Source organism: Lasioglossum baleicum, chromosome 8 (genome assembly GCF_051020765.1).
Source record: "Lasioglossum baleicum chromosome 8, iyLasBale1, whole genome shotgun sequence".
NCBI lineage: Eukaryota > Metazoa > Arthropoda > Insecta > Hymenoptera > Halictidae > Lasioglossum > Lasioglossum baleicum.
Genome location: NC_134936.1, coordinates 14,199,431 through 14,213,510, shown reverse-complemented (window position 1 = coordinate 14,213,510; position 14,080 = coordinate 14,199,431). Strand labels below are relative to the sequence as shown.

The 14,080-nt window shown below is 48.7% G+C and overlaps 1 protein-coding gene across 2 annotated transcripts; it reads right to left on the bottom strand.

Moving 5' to 3' along the window:
• Positions 1-56: 56 nt before the first annotated feature.
• LOC143211291 (LHFPL tetraspan subfamily member 2a protein-like) lies at positions 57-14,035 on the bottom strand. 2 transcript variants are annotated; one of them, XM_076428808.1, is made up of 5 exons: positions 13,852-14,035; positions 1,847-2,024; positions 1,491-1,763; positions 549-662; positions 57-440 (listed from the first exon to the last, which is right to left on the bottom strand). In XM_076428808.1, exons 2-5 carry the CDS (start codon positions 1,977-1,979, stop codon positions 298-300), a joined length of 663 nt encoding a protein of 220 aa, XP_076284923.1. In that variant the 5' UTR covers positions 1,980-2,024; positions 13,852-14,035; the 3' UTR covers positions 57-297. The 2 variants fall into 2 exon arrangements, with proteins under 2 accessions (XP_076284923.1, XP_076284924.1); XM_076428809.1 differs by lacking the exon at positions 13,852-14,035 and adding an exon at positions 9,698-9,849.
• Between the last annotated feature and the right edge of the window lie 45 nt (positions 14,036-14,080).

Below are 14,080 nucleotides of genomic sequence, written 5' to 3'. Positions count from 1 at the left end.
ATCAGCGCGACAAGCCTGAAGAGAGAGAGATCAAGGGAGAAAGAACAGCAACAACCTTTTCCATTATCGTAACCTTATTTATACTACGAGCGTTCGATGCGTAAAAATGACAGATTACAAAAGTGTCTGGACTGCGAAAGTACTGTAGCACGGAAGAGGTCGCGCTCGCGATAAGTACTCGATCGAGATCGGGGATCGACGACCCCGTCGCGAGGATCGTCGTTGAGTTTCGAGCTTGGTCCCAGAAGTTCCCTCGTTCCTCTCGTGAAATAAAGAACCGAGGGGAACAACCCCGTTTCACGCGAGACAGATCAAGGTCTTGCCCTCGTTCATCTTGTCCTGGACCTTGTCGCTGGCTGTGGACTTCTCTGCCTGGCCGCTGATCACCGCGCAGACGAAGGTGAGTCCCACCCCCGCCAAAGCGCTGTAGAACGCCCAACCTGCAAACATTCCGAGCCTAAATTTTTGCGCGACTAACGAGGGCAGGATGTCCGTCATCCTTCGTATCGTTCGATTTTTATTTGAGCAACAAGAAATCGTGGTCTCACCGAGCTTGCAATCAGCGAGGTAGAAAGCGTCCGCCTCGGGCCCACAAATCCTCTGCACCCTCTCCGCTCCCCAACCAGCGGGATACAGAATCATCCCCAATATGTACGATATTCCTGCCATCAACATAAAAGATAGACCGTGGGTCATTATGGAAAATAAAAATCATTTAAGGGAGTCTTCTCCTTTCCAGGATTGTCTAGGTCAGGCCTGGCCAACACGAATGGTTTCACGGGCCAATTTGATGACGCGTAACGTTACAGCGGGCCGCACTTTAGTAAACAAAACATGCTTTCGGAAAATGTAATACAAATTCAAAATGAATAAAACTTTATTGTTATACGTCGCATTTGCGCATTATAACAATGAGCAAATTTTCATTTATTTAATATTTTTTGTATATATACAGGGTGTCCCAGCTAACTTGACCACCTTTTATAACGAATGTCTAGCTGCATCGATTGATGTATTAAAAAATACCTGATTCCATTTTAAAAAATGAAACTGACCTTCATATCTCTAAAAAAAAATTACATAGAAACAAAATTTTTTTGGTATCGTATGAGCCACATTTTACCATTCAACTTTGTCCCTCAGACATTTGACGTATCTTTAAAAACAACAAAGATATTTAAGGTGCCAACGTTAGGTGACTCACCCTGTATACATATACAACGAAAAACAAAAGTTTCAATAGAAAATTAAATCATCCGGCGGTCCGCGTGTTGGCCAGGCCTGATCTAGGTCCTTTAATATCAACAAATCGTCTGCATCCAAATGTGAATAAGTGTCCGGTGACTTATGAACGCGATTATTGCCGAATAATGCAAATTACACCTCGTAAACGTAAAAGTAGGACTTTTGAGGGATACAGCGACTGAAAACCCCCATCTTTGCATCGACAAAAGAGAATACCCGACCGTAGAAGAAATGAAGACCATTACCTGCAATCACCTGTGCCACCCCGGCCAAGTTGAAGATACTCTTTCTCCCAATGCTCTGTACGCAGCATCCGATCAAAGCCGCGAACACGGTGATCGACATGACCCCTAGCCCAAGGGCCAGGAAGAAGTAGCAAGCTTTCCAGCATCCTGGAAACACGCTGGAGTCCGTGGCGAACCCGTCCACGTTGAAATTCCCGCAGTGAGTTCTCCCATGGAGCCTGATGCAGCGATTAAAGACGCCAACTGTCGGGATGGAAACCTCCGAACCGTTTCCTGACATCGAGAAACAAGTTCCAGAGAACGATCACCTCGACTAACATAGTTCTCTGTTCCAGAGGATCGTCGGGAATACTTACTCGCGTCTTTAACCACCTGCGGCATCCCGATCAGCCATTTCGGGGTGAGCAGACCTGACAGGACTGCCATCAACGCCGTCAGGGACAGCAGCGTCCACAGCAAACTGCGACCAGTGACTATCACATAGCACATGCTGCCGATCTATGGATCTATGCCATCCTCTGAGCTCAGAGTCTCCTGAAACACCCGCAGGAAATTACAAACACTTTAAGCTGTCGTTTTCAGTCGTTCGTTTGCGTATAGAATTGTATTTTCCAGGTTACCGAGGACGCGGAAGAGACGGCGATTCGATCATCGAGCTGGCCAGGCCTCGGCTGACCAAGCGAGAATAAACGCCACTCACATATATTTCGGGGAAACCCGTGAAGCACGGTCCCTTCCCGCGAACCGGCATTAAAAGCGAAGTCGTAACATAAAAGCGCGCCTACCTCTCGCGTTACCGGTTCCGATTTTTCCCTCCGATTTCATGGGAATCGTAAAACGCGCTGGCCAACAAAGCGCCCCTTTCTTCCTAACGTCCGATAGGATACTTACAGTCACACGCCACTTACGGCGGAACGTTCGATTGCGAGAGTTGTTTACGCATTTTTCATTCGAATTCGTTTCTGGATAGGGTTTCGTGATCAGTCTCAGCTTGACACCGGTTTACTCTGCTCTGTCAGCCTCTCGACACCTCCTGCGTCTCCTCCGAAGTCCACGAGACCACCGCGCTCGTTTATGCGAGAGATATTAGGTCATCTCATCAGCCGTGTCGTTTCTTATCGTGCCTCGCATACGTAAACCTCCGTATTTTGTTTACGTCGTATTTTTAACTTCTTCTTCCTGTACATCCTCCCGTTATGAATACAGCTCCAGCTGGGCTACAAGTTGTTTAACTTAATGTTTCTTCGAAGATGCTATCAGCGGACAAATCCATTACTAGCTGGCGCAATTATCGCGGGCTTTGGAGAAGGAACCTGTTCGATTAAAATTCACTTGCCGGCATCGTTGTGCGAGTGTGCGATTGTGCTCGCACGATTTGCCGTTATAGATGTTTTGAAAATTGCCGAAAGTCACCTGTAACGTGGTTTCAACCGTCGTCGCTGTTCGTCGGTCCTTCTCCGCACACTTCGGGCGGACCGAGTAGTTTGGGGTGCGCGGTGAGGGGAGCGATCAGCGACGACGGTATATACACAACAGCTGATCGAGTCGCGCGTTCTTCTTTTGTGATCTCTCTTCTTCGAAACAGCGGAACGATTAATTGTCTTTACGCGCGTTCAATTCTTGTCCCTGCCGATCGAGATAAGCCGCGAGTGACTGCGGATAAATAAAGTACAACTATAACGCTCTCCCAACTCGTGCTTTTTCATCTTTTCGACTTTTGCAACCCACGATCGCGAGTTCAAGTTTCCACTCGCTGGAAACCAACGAAGATCGAAACATAGCTGGCGCAATTATCGCGGGCTTTGGAGAAGGAACCCTTTAGCATTCGATCAAAGACGTGACTCATGGTTCTAATTAGGTCCATTCCCGTCGACCCTCGTTCGACTCGCCGCGTACAGCAACGACCCAGGCCCGGCAAATCTATCGGGAACTCGTGCCCCTCCCTCAAAACTGACCTATTTTCGCTTCTAAGTTTAGATGTGAGTAGCTTTGGGACTTTGTGGACGATGGCCCCTGCTACTTCCCCTCTCTTTCTCTCGCTTCGCCAGACTTTCGATCGTCTTTAAGCCCGCGAACATAATCGCTTCCATTCCTCCGCGCCAGACCAACGAGTCCGCTTTGATGTCGCCGCGACGCGCAACGTGGCGAATCGCTGGACCACTATATCTCGCGGTCCTCGGGCCTAAAGAGTCAACCCGATTCGATTGGGTCTTCTATTTATGGTCGTGGGCAGCGCAGGAATTTTTCGGAGGATTTTTATGCAAATATTGGAACCCTCGCCGGAATAGACGCTTCGGATTGTCGTCTCGCTTAATCGATCTCGTTCGTTCGCGCCTGATGAACGCTTTGAAGTCGCCGCCATGTGGACGATCGATGGATCGCTATATTTTCGAGGTCTCTGGACGTAGAGAGTCCCGTCGATCTTTCTCGAAGAGATTTACTGCTCCGCATCTTTCGGAACCTTTACAAATTATTTCGTAGCACTCGAATGAATTTATTCCTGTTAAGCATCTTGCTCTTTTGTTTCGGAGCAGATGTATTATGGGCAAGTGCCGTCGATAGCGTTAAGTAGAAAAGGCTGCGCACGATCCGATAGTCAGGACGAGTAGATTGAGCCTCCGAACGCGGTTCGATTGACAAAGTAGTTGCGTCCGCTCGGGAGGCACGCCGAATAATAATGGCAACGCACTCGAGGAGCAGCGAGAGGTTTAATTAAATTCGCTCCACGCTGTACATCTGCCGGTCTTATTTTTATCGTTTCTTGCGCGCGACCTCCTCGAGCGACCACTTGACGCTCGGTTTGCTTAGGATCGCCGCGTGTAATCGCTGTTTGTGTTTGCGCTGTCTCTTCTCGCTCGGATCGCACGAATCACGGCCACCGGAAGCGTGGATTCGTCATGGCCGGGGCGCACCGTCACCCCGGAAGCCGAAGACCATTTCCATCGGACGTTGAACATCTGTCGCCTCGCCATGCCGGAAAGAAAGAAAATACCGAGCTGTGTTTCGTTTTATCACGAGGCATTAACCCTCTCTGAGTCTATGTATATCGAGCCAGTCTCGACAGTCAGCACAAATGTTACTACATATTGTTGTAGTGTTTCGCAACTGTTCTGAACGGAGTAATAGACTGTGGATTTATTTACATTTATAGGAAAATTGAGTAGACGAAATTCAAAATTGTTGGACAATACTTAAGGGTAGAAATAACATGCAGACAATTTTTATTTTCCATAAAAGATCCACAATCCACAGTCTATAGATCAGTGAAGCTACTTACGCGAATACAATTCTAGCAAATTCTCTAATAGAAGGAAGGGAGCACTGCAGACCGCAAACAGTTCGAAACCGCGGCTCCACTGGTCTTTCGAAGGAGGACCGACGAGATAAGACCGGTCAAAGCTCGCGCGTAGGCCGACTGCCGTTCGACGTCCAACTCGCTTTCTTTTTTTATTTTTTTTTTCGCTCGATTCGGTGCGCTCATTGTTGCGGCCTGCCACGCCTTGCTCGTGTGCGCCGAAGCCTATTGTCTCGGTCCCCTCGCTGAATTAATTCCCAAAGTTTGATTCGGCGAGCGGATCGTGGACGGATTTTCGATTCTTCCCACCCAGCCTCTCCGCCAGGTAACTCGCTAGAAAAAAGCACATTTATCAGATTCTGATTGAGATCTTCGTCGCGAGTCTGACTCTCAGTGTCATCAGATAGGGGATTAATGCTTCGGCGACCGTTTCCAACGTTAAACAATGCCAAAGCCTCGGTACGACTCTGCGGACGTCCTCGAGAGACGTTTCCAGGCGGTCCGCGAGCCTCTTCCTCGACTTCCTCGCGGAATGCGATATCTCTCCTCTCCGTCTGTCCCGGTGGCAGCCGCGCACGAGAAGCCCCGACCATTAGTCATCCAGCAATGGGTCCTCTGTCCGGCAGCTCGTTATCAGAAGGGCGTAAGTCGACGGCCAGTGCGAACTCTACGCTCGTAAATTCAAATCACACGTTTCCGGCCAGCGGCGGCCACCGCTTTACGAGCCTCCTTTATTTCCCGAAGAGGGAGAGCCCGCTGCTCCAGGATCCCCGACAGCCATCCTATCCTCCTGCGAAACCCTTCCGCTCCAGATGCAACCGATCCTCCCGGTTACGCTCGCATCTCGGTCTATTTCTGGCGTTCCCACCCGCGGATGCTTTATCCTCGATTACGCAGTCTGGTAACAAGACAGCTACTCTCCTAGCAGACGTATGGACGTCCATATCTCGTACCATGCGTCTGCCGATTCGACAGATTTCAGGAAGCTGCGTCCGCTTTGTTCCCATTCGAATGCTTCCTCCAGTTCCTTGGAGAAATGCAAGTCAATTTCAACCTTTTACAAATAAAGTATTTTCAAGTAAGTTTTTGTAAAAAAATGTCAAATGAATTTGCAAAAGGGTGAAATTGATTTGCATGAGGTTGAATTTGACTTGTAAAAGGGTGAAATTGATTTGCTAAACCTGTATCAGGTGCCAATCGATCTGATAAGTAGGAATTGCACAGCCTGCGAATTTAGTAGGTGTCGCAATTGGGTCTGGCTCTATCTCGTAGATGGCGAGGGGTTAAACGACGGTAGCCGGGATCCGCGAGCGAAATAATCGGCGTTCGATTTCAGAAACTCGAGACACCTACTCGTTGCATAATCCCGCGGCGACTATGCGGGCCATCTGCGAGGCAGCTGTCGGACAGGTGCTCCCCTGTTTCTTCTCCGCTCTCTCTTGTCTCGCGTGTCCCCTCTATGTATCTCCCTCGAAGGAGATCCTCACGGACTCACCTTCTACTCTTCCTCCATCTTTTCTCTGCTCCGCGCCGTCGATTTTATCCGACGGTAATTTATCGTGATTTCGGGACGATCGAGAGCGACCATCCCGCGGCTGATTAAACATTTTTGGGAAAGCGATTACGCCCGGTCCCCTCCGACGATCAACGCCGAGAGGAGGATGCTCCGCAACTCTTATTCGGCCGACAGAGTATCGTTTCCACTCGCGTTACAACTTTTTATCGTTCGAATCATCGAGCGCTAAAATCGCTTTTATTCGCCGACTGATTTACAGTTTCGAAGAACGATCCGCGTTCCGGGAACAGCCACGCCTATCCGCCATGAATCTCTTTCGATGGGGCTGCGCGTTGCGTTCCTCGCTGAACGTATTCCCTATAAAAACCTCGGAGGTGTTCCTCGAATCGGAGCCTCTCGCTTCTAAAAAATCCAGTTCTCCTTCTCGAGAAATTCTCTCTTAACGCGCTGCGGTTTCAACAAATTGCCTGTATGATGTGGACACGGGAGTCTCCATCTTCGACGCTTCGAGGTACCTTCGATTGGTATACTCGCTCTAGAGATGACAGCACACAACGCATGGAACATACGAAATGCACATTTCCCTGTTTCAGATACACGGAATACACAGGGTGTCCCGAAACTGTTGTACTTCCTTGAAATTTCCTTTACGAAAATGTTCTCCGCAGCTCTATTAAGCGTTTATTCTGGAAGTACATTTTTGGGACACCCTGTATAAACATGCACAGTGTCTCATCCGTTTGTCCAGCACCGGAATTTCATAATTCTCTGCGATTTTAATGTGCCCCGTGGGCGTGGCCTCGTGGCTCTCAGTATCTCCGGGGCCACAGCAATGCCTCACGGGGCATATCGAATTGCGGGGGAGGTTGCGCGACGAGTTCCCGGATGTGCGAGCCTTTCATCGATAGAATAAAGGGCCCGAAAGGTTAATGATCCATGTATACATCGATCCAACGAACAGGAAGCGTCATGCTGTTGCGGAATCGCTTCCGAGCTAGGCGGAATCCTGTCGTACGACGGTCCGTGATAACAGTTCGTCGCTAGGTCGCCTTTCCAGTGGAACGACCGCCAGGATAATTAAGGTACCACGAGCAAAAGACGAGACCAGCTTAACGGTGATTCCCGGCGCATCCAGCTAGGCCCGGCAATTAAGATAATCGCTGATCGCCGCGCGCTCCGGCTACGCGTCTCCTGGCCCTTCGTCCGGCGCCTCCATCGATTCACGCTTGGAATCCTCGTACAACTTCATAGCCTTTCCGGGTTTCCATCTGCTTCTCTTGCTATTCCTGCGGCTCGAAATTTTCTTGATACTTCTGGTTGCGTCTATCCTTAGATCGGCAGGTCTTATCCGGTCCCATTGATATCAATCTCGTGGTCCAGAAAGGTCAAGGAACCGTTTAACACCTGGTCCAGTTGTCGGTCAGAATACCACAGTCCAAGTTATCGACATCGAGCACTTTGATTTTATAGGATTTTTAAGACTGCGGGGCACTCAACGTGTTAATGGAAGTTCAACTAAAAGCTCCCAGCTGCTTAGATCTCCATCCAACCCTAAATCACTCTCGAGTCACGGTTATTGACACTGTCAACCTCGATTAAGTTAACGCCCCAGTCGGTTTCCTCGATTCGCCTAGATCTGCGTCACCGTCGACCAGATTCTAGAAATTAAGTACGAACGCCGTCGACGCTTTTCATTCGCCTCGCGGTTTGCTACAGTCTCTCCGTCTCGCGCACACGTGTTCCTCCATCGTTCCTTCCTGCTAGTCCCAGCTGGTCCCGAGACCAGCATAGCCAGTCGCTGTGTCATCGAGCCTCGATACATCATAAATATAAATTGGTTTCTCGATACGCGCGTGTTGGTAGAAACGAGGGTACATGTGCGCGAGCGCGCATTGCACACGCGTCCGCGAGAGTCGTTGGCATAAACGCGCGCGAGCAAGGCCCGCGGCTGCGTTCCGGAATCTTAATGCCGCCTCTGTGCCCGACGGAAAATGACAAATGAATTATGCGACGAATTTCGCGATCGTTGCCCGTCAGCACGCCCCGGCGACAGACCGTGCAATTTCTTTCCGCCGCTTGAATGACGCTTCGCGGGCATCTGGGGCCAATCAGCGAGATGTTCACCGTCCAATTACTATCCCAAACCGTCCGGCAGGATCGAGTATTGTAATTTATTTAACTCTGTGTTCACGGGACTAATATTTTTCATGGATGATTATCGTAAATTAAATTAATTCCAGCGCAGCCGTCACCAGAATAGAATGCTTCATCGGTGGACATCCGCGAGTGGGCACCGTTTCCTGAAAATCGCGATAAGCAGCCGTCTGGCGCGAGTGCCATGAACCCGGCATGATAAATCGGTGGTATCGCGGAAACGCGTCGCGCATTTTCGCAGCGAAATTGCCGACGATTCCGAGGAAAGGGGATCGGTTCTCGTTCCCCCGGATTCCCTGGAAACGCATTAAACCGCGATTACAAATCCATTGCAGATCGCCGAGATGGTCACGGGGCAGCTGTTTCTCGGTACGAGCGCAGCCGGTCCTCGGATTAGAATGCACCGTGCACGAGCGCGGCTGTTGCGGTCTCTATTCTGCCGAAGGCGTCGCGGGAACTCTCGATTTCTCGGTTGGAGTCTCGTTCACGGGCTACGGTGAATCTCGAGAAGTTGAAACGCACCGGCGAGATGCAATCGGTGCGTTAGCGTCGCTTAAAGGGCACCTTGGACACCTCGAATATCAATTAACCTTTGACTGGGCGCCTCGGACGAAAGCCGGTGTAACGCGCGCGGAACGCGTTATTTAAACGTTGAACGCTGTTTAGGTATGCCGGGGAACAGGCTGCTTCCCCCGTTTCGAGGAAAACGCGTCGAAAAGCGGAGACCGCTTGCGTTTTATTCAAGAATTCCTGTCACACGTCTCGCATCGTTCAACGATCCGCCGACGGATCTCAATTAAAATGCGCCGCGACGAATCGCCGGCGACCCGCTCGGGAATCTACGATTAGATTGTGTTCGCGATACCATTAACACATCATCTACCGGCGATTATTTTCTAATTTCTCAAAGTCCGTCGTCCGCCGTGGTAGATAACAAATGTCCTCGTGGAGGGATTCTCAGGTAGTTTCTTTGTTTTTGTACCCTCGCAATTGAGATAAGCGGTCATAAAAGTAGCGGGATCCATCGGGCAGGTCAATTAGAGGCGCGTCGACATTAATTACCGTCGGTATCGAGAAAATTCATCGAAGCGTGGCCCAGTTTGCGGTCGGCCGTTGATCGGGAACGACATGTATCGCGCGGTATCTGTCGACAGAAATCGGTGGTGGACCCCTTTTGTTCGAGGATCTCTCTCCCGTTCTCGTGCTGTGCGAGTCGCCCGCATTCCTTCGTTAGGTACGTACCACGGAAAAAAGAAGCCGAATCTCCCCCGTCGAAAAAGGACAAGCTGAATTTACGGCCGATCCGCCTGCCAGTTGGAGGCAAACTCGAGTCGACTCCGCGAACGATTCCGCGTTGCCCATCGACTGCGGACTCTTTCTACTTTCGGAGGTACCTTGAATATCACATTTTTTTTTTTAATTAGAAAATCTCTTGTGAGAGTTATTAGAACATAATGGACATTGCAGAGAGTACCAGCGAATAACGAAAACCTTATTGACATTGCGAGAAAGAAAACAAAAAAAGGAGACCCTTAGGCACGTAAGTTACAAGTGTTTAAAAAGTCATATGCAGTGGGTAACGATAGTATTCGAACGCCCTTTAAAACAGAGTAACTTTTTTTTATAACTGCACCAAACGACCTGATCTTCTGAACGCACAGTTTTTTGTTTAAATTTGTTTTTTATTATTATGTTTAGAGATTACAAGATTTGACGCATACAACAACAACGACAACTAATATAAGCGTGGTAAAAAGATGTTCCAAAAATTATAATTTACAAGGTTACATGCAGAAATAGGAAAGGCATTTTTTAAAACTTTTTTATTTGGGTCCTTAATGAAAATTTAAAATGCCTTGTTAATTATAATTTTTGGAAAACCTTTTGCATATCATTTTCGTAAACCAATGCTTCTAACTGATTATAAAAATCAGGTCTTTTGGTACGATTATAAAAAAGTTGTTTTGTTTTAAACGTTCGAATACTTTCGTTGCCCACTGTATACGCACGCCATAATATTCCATTCGATTATTAAGCAAACCATGTCCAGCAGGAATTGAAATCCTGCTTTGGAAAGTTTTTGCATAAATTTCTTCCTCTGTTCGTTATATAGATTGCACTGCTATAGCACATGTTTAACTATTTCCTGCTCTTGGTTACATTTATTACACATTTGGGGTTATTGACGATGCTCTAACAATTTTCTTTTAACATTTCATACACTGAGACCACAGATGCAGCAAAGTTTGAGCGAGTACAACCGAATTAACGCAGCCGTTCCGCCCCGGATTAGCGTCTACAGAATCCAGAGACGTCGCGCAAGATTCTCGTTACCGAATCGTCAGCAGCGTATTCGTCGCAGCGATATGAATCGCGACACAAATATGGAGGAAAGCATAAAGTATGCTGGACATATAGCAGCGACGGCGCGGGTTCTAGCTATTAAAGTTTCCCAATAAGGCGGCTTTTACGCACGCACGTGAACGTGAATCGAGGCGAAGGCACGCCGAGGAGGCGGACAGAATCGAGGCTCCTTCTCGCGTGGGAAGCGATAGTATTTCGATATCAGCCTCGCGCCGTGGACACACGCGTGTCGCCGCGTTCTCGAACACACATGTACAACAACAGTACCGCGTATGCAGCGTACGCTTCGCCTCCGGCAATCCCGAACCGGCTTCTGTATGTACACAGCGAGGAGTCATCCAGCGTGCACGCGCTGCAAGGAAGATACTACCGATCGAGCGCCGCTTTCGACACATTGCACCGTGATTACGCTTCGCGCTCCTCCTAATCGCGCTAAGCTGTTACCGTTTCTCATCTGGGCGCGACCGTTCTCCAATGATTTTTTCGATATTCTAGGATCCCCGTTTAAACTGCAATCGCTTTGTTTCCTTGCTAGGCATTTGATTCTATTCCGGTTTAATCCGGGTGCCTTAAGGTACGCGTCCATCTGAGAGTTCCTGTCGATAGTTGCTCTCGAGAGTACTCTCAATTTGCGTGTCCATTTGAAATACTTCAGAAATGTTTTGCTCTCGGAGATCGACGTGAGAGTCAACTCTCGGAAAGTTCTGTCAGGTATGTGGCCATTTGAATTTCATGCCTGTGTAGATAAATTTCGATAGTTATAAGTAGAATGCAGATTTGTATGCATTTATAGCAAACTTGAGTAGGTGAAATTCCAAATGGTTGGAGAATTTAAGAAACTGAAGATGTCGATATATGGTTCCTCCTTTATTAAAATCATTAACACTAGAACTACCGAGTTTAAGACGAAGCTAGTTCTACTAAAACCAGTCAAAATGACTGGTCTTTAAAATATATGTAATAATATAATATTTTAATATTTATTGATTTATCACTATCTTACAAAAGCAATATGGGACCCAATATGTCTTTGAAAATATTATGTAGTGGTAATTCTCCAGCTTGAGACCCTGCTTTTTATTTTTCGCAACTGGATCTTGTGTACTTTCATTTTCGTCTTCAGAACTTGAAGGCACACAAACACGTCTTCTTTTACGTAAACTCAAAATATATATTGTTCAATTCACTTTCCGTGGACTCCTGGACATTTTCTTTGTCTCTATAATCTCATTATTATTATTATTATCCTATTGTCTATTGTCTCACAGTCTAGTTATAAGAATACTCGTGAACAGAACTAGATATTACAAGACAAGGGACTCTTGCGAATCGTGCGCATTGATGTCGCCTCTGTCCAGAAACGCCGCTGGTTGTGCACTCCGTGGCAGGACTCGAATTCCAAGGAATACGAATCGACGTTAAACGCCCGGAACAGGTTCTTTTAATTCCTCGATCGAGGGAGAATTCTTTTTCGCGATGGAATATGGCACGACAATAGTGCGCAATCGGAGATATTCCAAGATTCAGGACAATCAGGACCGCTCAAAGTTCCCGGCTGCGTTTCCTGGAGGTTCGCGCGGCGAGTCCTGGAACGAGTCTTCGGACTCGTCCCGTCCGGTCGCAGATTGAACGGTTTTACCACTGCCAATGAATTACTACCTTGGTCGCTCGTGAGAACGTGTCCCCGCGCGGGCGCAGCGTTACTGCATCGTAGAAATGCCAAGGATCGTTTGGTCCATCGCGTAATAACTGTCATAGTCGTCGTGGCGTCAAGGGACGGGACAGGATCCTTCGAGGCTCGCGATCGTAACTAGATCTCCGAGTTTCGAGGTTTACGGCCGCAGAACCAGCGCCTATTAAACCGAAAGCGATCGGGAACGAGCGTCGAAAGCTGTCCGCCGAAAATGTGTCAGTAAATCGGCTTAGAGACACTCCGCGTCAACGGAGAAGCTAATCCGAAAGGAATAATTGCGTTTCCGTTCTCCGGATTATCCGAACGGCTGATTCGGCGGACGGTTCCTGCAGCTATGAATGGAACATTCGACACCGCGTCGCGAAACACGCTCGTCAGCTCGCTATCTCGTTTCACCGGCAGCAGACACGATGTCGAACTGCTTATCGACCACATTTCAAGCAAATATCTCGCCGCGATTCAACCTGTTAGTCGTGTTTCGTTTGTGGAAGCTTCGAGTTCGAACGGAAGGGAGCCTGGCAGACGTACAAAAACCCTTCTGCCGGGAGAACGGTTAATTAATCGCAGCCCTGTCGCTCCCATTAAGCCGTAATTCATCTCAATTTAGTACCTCGACGCGACGCGACGGTGGGAAGACCGATAGAACACGGGAAAAAGCGAGAACGTATCATCCCGAGCGAGAGTTTCTCTGGTTTTGAAGCGTGATCTCGGAGAACGATTTCGTCGAATCGTGACGCAACGCGACCGCGCTCGGTTCCTGCCGCTCGAAAGGAAACCACCCCGCGATGCATAATTCATGGTGGTGGGTCCGGCTTTATGGCACACCCTGGCTCCGCGATGTAAACAGTCGTAAATTAATGCAATTGGCCGGGCCCCGGTCTCACGGGCGACGGAAAAAGAGGAACGCGAAACGTGGTCCACGATTTTCTCGCTCCCTTTCGCTACCATCTCTGCAAAGTCGTCGACAATTTTAAACATAAATTCGATTGAGAGTTCATCGACAGCCTATAAAGCTTGTCCGCTTCTCTGACAACCTTCCAGTAAGCTGCAGCGTGGCGGAAAGAAAGCAGTTTCAATTACTCGCGCATTTTTAAGTAACACGCACGGAGATGAAAGCGGCGAGAGCGTTGCACCGTTGCGTCGCGTATCGTCGACCCGTCAACCGCGCTGACATTAAGAAAGCACGCGTGCCATTTGCGGGCTCACTGACAATGGTCCTTTGCATTGCAAAACACCCTCGGCTCTATTGTTCACACGTTTCTCTCTGGAGCCGAGCGGGAATATCGAGAAGACGCGGAACTAACGCGACGAGAAAACATTAAAAGACAGTGTCACCCACCTCCGATCGACTCTCCCGACTTGCCGTCTCTCGAAACGCGTGGAACCCAGCTCGGAGATGATTCTCTCTGTCACTGAAATGTCCTGTGAACTGATAGTGGATCGCGAACGGAGCTGTCAACGATTCGCGACGTAGAGCGTTCGCTCGCTCCTCGCCGAGAACACGAAGCTGCGCGGGCAAAGCGTCGAGCTGGACTGAGCTCGAAGCCGCTCGGAATCGCCGCTATATC

Bases quoted from the DNA above. Each gene is read 5' to 3' on its own strand.
- LOC143211291 (XM_076428808.1), bottom strand. From the start codon at position 1,979: ATGTGCTATGTGATAGTCACTGGTCGCAGTTTGCTGTGGACGCTGCTG. The intron at 1,764-1,846 runs GTAAGTATTCCC...TCTCGATGTCAG, and splicing joins GCAGGTGGTTAAAGACGCGA to GAAACGGTTCGGAGGTTTCC. The intron at 441-548 runs GTGAGACCACGA...GAATGTTTGCAG, and splicing joins CCTCGCTGATTGCAAGCTCG to GTTGGGCGTTCTACAGCGCT.